The following is a 4,164-nucleotide window of genomic DNA, read 5'->3' as shown; positions in this document are numbered from 1 at the left end:
TTTTTTTTTTTTTTGGTACCAGGGATTTTATGCTTGCGAAGCAGGTGGTGGAACCACTGAACTAAATCCCTGGCCCCCACGTCTTTGAAATGTGCCCTTCCCCAGGCACTTGTGGAAGAGCTCTTATGGAAAGAGTCTGATTTTTTGTCTACCCTTGTCTTATCACTAACGGAAACCTAGTGCAGACATATGCTACCAGTCAGAAATGTCCCTGCGATGGTCACCCCTCCCACATGAGGTCACAAGCATGTGACCTGGCCTGGCTGCTCCACATGCATGGGGAGGCCTGGGTATCCAGCTCTAAAACTGCACAAGCCTGCATCCCCAGCCAGGCTCACTGCCTCTCCAATGAGGTGGTCCACTTCTGTGGGGGCCCTCACCGTACCTCTGCCTGAGCTAGAAGCTCTCTCTGTCCCTGCCTCCAACACTGAAGACAGGCCACTTGCTGGCACCAAGGTATCTGGGGGCGCAGGCGGGAGTACAGTCCACACCCATTCTGCTAGCCCATTCCACAAGGCTATGCCCACCAGGCTTGTCTCACCAAGGGCACCCTGTGTGCTCCATGTCCTCTCACTGCAGTAGAGGAAGGAAATGAGCTCCCACTGTTATCATTATCTAAGAGACTTTATTTTTAGAGCACTTTCAGGTTCACATCAAATCGAGCAGCAGGACCAGCTCCACTCACCCTGCTGGCCAACCCTACCTACTACCGACGTCCATATCCCAGGGCTCCTCTGTCCAGGTTGGAGCCCGATGCTGACATGTGGCCTGTTTCATCTCTCAAGAAGCTCCCCAGTGGGCATCCAGGGCATATGCTCCCTATAGTGCCACACACTGGCCTCACCTCGTCAGTGCCAATGCATGGGCCTGGTGGTCCAACTGGTACCAGTGCCATCTCAACAGTCGGCTCCATCTGCATTTGCCTGCATGTGCAGGATGGTGACCCAGATGATCTCTCAAGTTCCTCCCTTTTCAGGGGCAAAGTTTCTTTTGGGTGTGCCTGTGTGGCCATCTGGCCACCTCCTTGTGGACGCAGCTGTGCTTTGCCACGCAAGCACCACAGGTGGCTGCTGCTCCTGACAAGCTGGGGCGTCCTCCCTCATGGTGGGTCCCAGGGACGATGGTCGTCCATACTCAGGGCACTATCATGCCGGCGTCTGTGGAGGTGGTGCTCACCCTTCCTGCAGTGGCCACCTATGAGACCACCTAACTTCTTAAGGACTGACCACCACCTATGGCAAACACCTCATGCTCCCTGCCTGGCTCCGAGGAGGACCCAGCCCCGTGCCCAGAACATGGCCTTTCCCTGGGCCTCCTCCCTTTGAACAAGCTTGGAGACTCCACCTCCACAGGAGCCCAAAGCACCTGCCCCTTCCAGGTCCAGCTACCTGCCTGCATCTGCTTCTTTACAGAGGAAAGGAGACAGAACAAGAGAAACTTAGTAAAAGGGTACTTTCCATTTCCTCCTCCTCTTCTTCCCACCCCTGCCACCTTTGGACTTGGTTTTTCCAGTAGACTCTAGGTAGCAGTTGTCCCATCCCAGCCTCCTGGGGGCAGGCAGGGCTAGGCTTGGCCCCTTGATGGCCTCTCTGAGCCCTGCCTCCTGGTTCCGGAGCCCAGAATGTTGAACCAGGTGAGGTGAGGCTGTGCTCCTAGGGGATCCTGGGTGCCTGAGTCTAGAGCTACAACAGATTAGCAAAGACTGAGGCACTGACAAAGAGTTAGTTCATTTTTCAGAGCTGGAGGCTGACATACAGGTCATGGTACTGGCATCTGGGAGGTCACAGGCTGGCAGAGTAGAAGATGAAGCCCACACCCAAGCCTTCTCTAGGACTTATGACCCCATTCCTGAGGGCTGACCTCTCTTGTTCATCTCTCTGAAACCCCACCTCCCAGCACACTGCACTGCAGCCAAGCTTCTGACATGAGCATCAGGGGGACACATTTAGACACAGAGAGAGGACCTCTCTTGCTCTTCTGGCTTCTGGGGCCCAAGACTGTGTCACTCCAATCTCTGCCTGTCTTCACACGGCTGTTGCTGTGTCTCACATCTTCCTCTTCATGCTTATAATGGACTCCTATCATCATATTTAGGGTTCAGCAGAAAATCCAGGATAATTCTTCTGAAGATCCTCAATTTTATCACATGTGCAAAGCTCCTTTTCCAAAGGAAAAGTTTGGCTGGGACATGTGGAACAGGTGTTCCTGGCCCTCTCTCTCTTCTATGTCCATTTTCTACAAAACCTGAGGGGGCTTTTAAAACTAAAACTCAAACCATGGACCCTGCCTGGGGTTCCCACCAAGCCAGCTCTTGCTGGCAGTTTGCACCTACATATGAGTGGTACTACTAAGGAGGCTGGGGGCCTGTGCTTGCCACCAGCCACAGCACTCTAGATAAAGCTCGGTCTCAATAACTCATCAAACTGTAAACTACATATCCATTCAGCCAGCCAATCATGGAACTAAAGAACAGAACTCATGATGAAAACCTTAAACCAGCTCTAAAGTAATCTATTCTCTTGGGTTTTCAATCTTCATTGTTGTTTCCTATTGTATTATCTTGAAGGGCAGGGAAAAAAAAATTGAGAGTTTCTTTTCTTGACTAAAATTTCCAGAGATACAAGTCAGGTGTGGTAGTGCATGCTTGTAATTCCAGCACTCTGGGAAGCTGGGGCAGAAGGAATGCAGGTTTGAGCCCAACCTGGGCAACTCAGTAAGATCTGTCTCAATATCAAATGAAGTCAAATCTCCAAAATTGTTACACATACACACATTCCAAATAGTTTTTCTTTTCATAAATAAACAATTCATGATTGTCTATGTTCACAATCCAAGGTTACCTCATTGAAAGAGGAAAGGTTGAGCTTCTTGGCGATGAACTTCTTCAGGTGCAGCACAGTGGCCTGGGCTGAGCAGCGGATCCACTTCCGTTTCAGACCCCGCAGTTTGCTGCTGTTGCACTCCAGGCAGATGCTCACCTGCAGGAGAAGGCAGCCTGTTAGCTGGGTTCCCATCCTCATGAATATCCACCGATCCCAAGTCTAGAGCGCTGGCCTCTTTGAAATGAAGACATGTGCTTTACTCAGACTGCAGAAAGAACCATACTTCCATGATCTTTCATAGAATCTCCTAAAACCCGCCTGCCCTCTGAGCGATACAACCTCACCAATGGCTTCCTAACCCACGTAACTCTGAGAGCTCTGTGTTTGCCACGGGCACTTGACATTCTGGTTGAGTGACTGTCCCCTGCAGGGAGATGGAAGCAGTGGCATGAATGTGTTGAGCAGTGGATGAGAGAAGCAGAGATAAGCACGGCTTAAAGGATGATGGACAACTGCATGAAGACAAGTGAGTCCTTAGCAGAGGAGAAGTCACGAGCAAAGCCGAGTCTGGTGTGTTGTCTTCTGGATGAGCAACAGCTCAGCTAGATCAGAGCTGTGCCTATCTCAGGCCACACAGTCAAGTTAGCTAAAAGTGAGCCTAGGATCCTACCAGCCAGGGATTCCTGGCAATGCAAAAGGTAACCTGCTTTTGGGAAAAAGCCCATTTCAGGCCTGCTAAAGAAGTGTCCCCCTTGTTGGGGATTTAGCTCAGTGGCGGCGCCGCCCGCCTTGCAAGCACAAGGACCCGAGTTCAATCCCCGGCACAAAAAAAAAAAAAAAAAATAGCCTCTCCCTCACCATGGCAGCAGCCACACAAACAGCATCCTGAGGCTCTGAAAAATCAATAAAGGAATCAACAAGGGAATTAACAGAGACATGTATGTCTACACTTGTCAGAGATACAGAAAGACGACTTTAAAATGGAAGAACACGCAAGCATAGGAGACAATCAAGTAACAAGCATTCACTGAGACTAAAGACCCACTGGACAGCTTAACCACAGTCTTGGCTACAGACAGATGAACCTGTGAAAGATCATTTGAAGAAATGACCCGCAAGAAATAATACAGATACCCGAGCATGGAGGTACATGCCTATAATCTCAGCATTCGGGGAGGCTGAGATAAGAGGATCATGAGTTTGAGCCTGGGCTCTACAACTTTTGTGACTTAGGACGACCCTACCTCAAAATGAAAAATAAAAACATGGCTAAGAATGTTGCTCAGTGTGAAGGCTCTGGGTTCAATCTCAGGAACCCCCGCACCAAAAAAAAAAAAAAAAA

The 4,164-nt window shown here is 50.1% G+C and overlaps 1 protein-coding gene across 3 annotated transcripts in view; it reads right to left on the bottom strand.

Moving 5' to 3' along the window:
- Pcgf3 (polycomb group ring finger 3) overlaps window positions 1-4,164 on the bottom strand; it is a 36,834-nt gene that overhangs the window by 1,695 nt on the left and 30,975 nt on the right. For all 3 annotated transcript variants that reach the window (XM_010641644.3, XM_010641643.2, XM_033758810.1), the window contains one exon: window positions 2,841-2,978. In XM_010641644.3, the coding sequence (XP_010639946.1) occupies window positions 2,841-2,978 (138 nt within the window). The remainder of the gene's footprint in view (window positions 1-2,840; window positions 2,979-4,164) is intronic.

Source organism: Fukomys damarensis, unplaced genomic scaffold, assembly GCF_012274545.1.
Source record: "Fukomys damarensis isolate Sample0158 unplaced genomic scaffold, DMR_v1.0_HiC HiC_scaffold_35, whole genome shotgun sequence".
NCBI classification, from domain to species: domain Eukaryota; kingdom Metazoa; phylum Chordata; class Mammalia; order Rodentia; family Bathyergidae; genus Fukomys; species Fukomys damarensis.
Note: the sequence above shows the minus strand (reverse complement) of the source record. Positions and strands in the feature narration are given on the sequence as shown.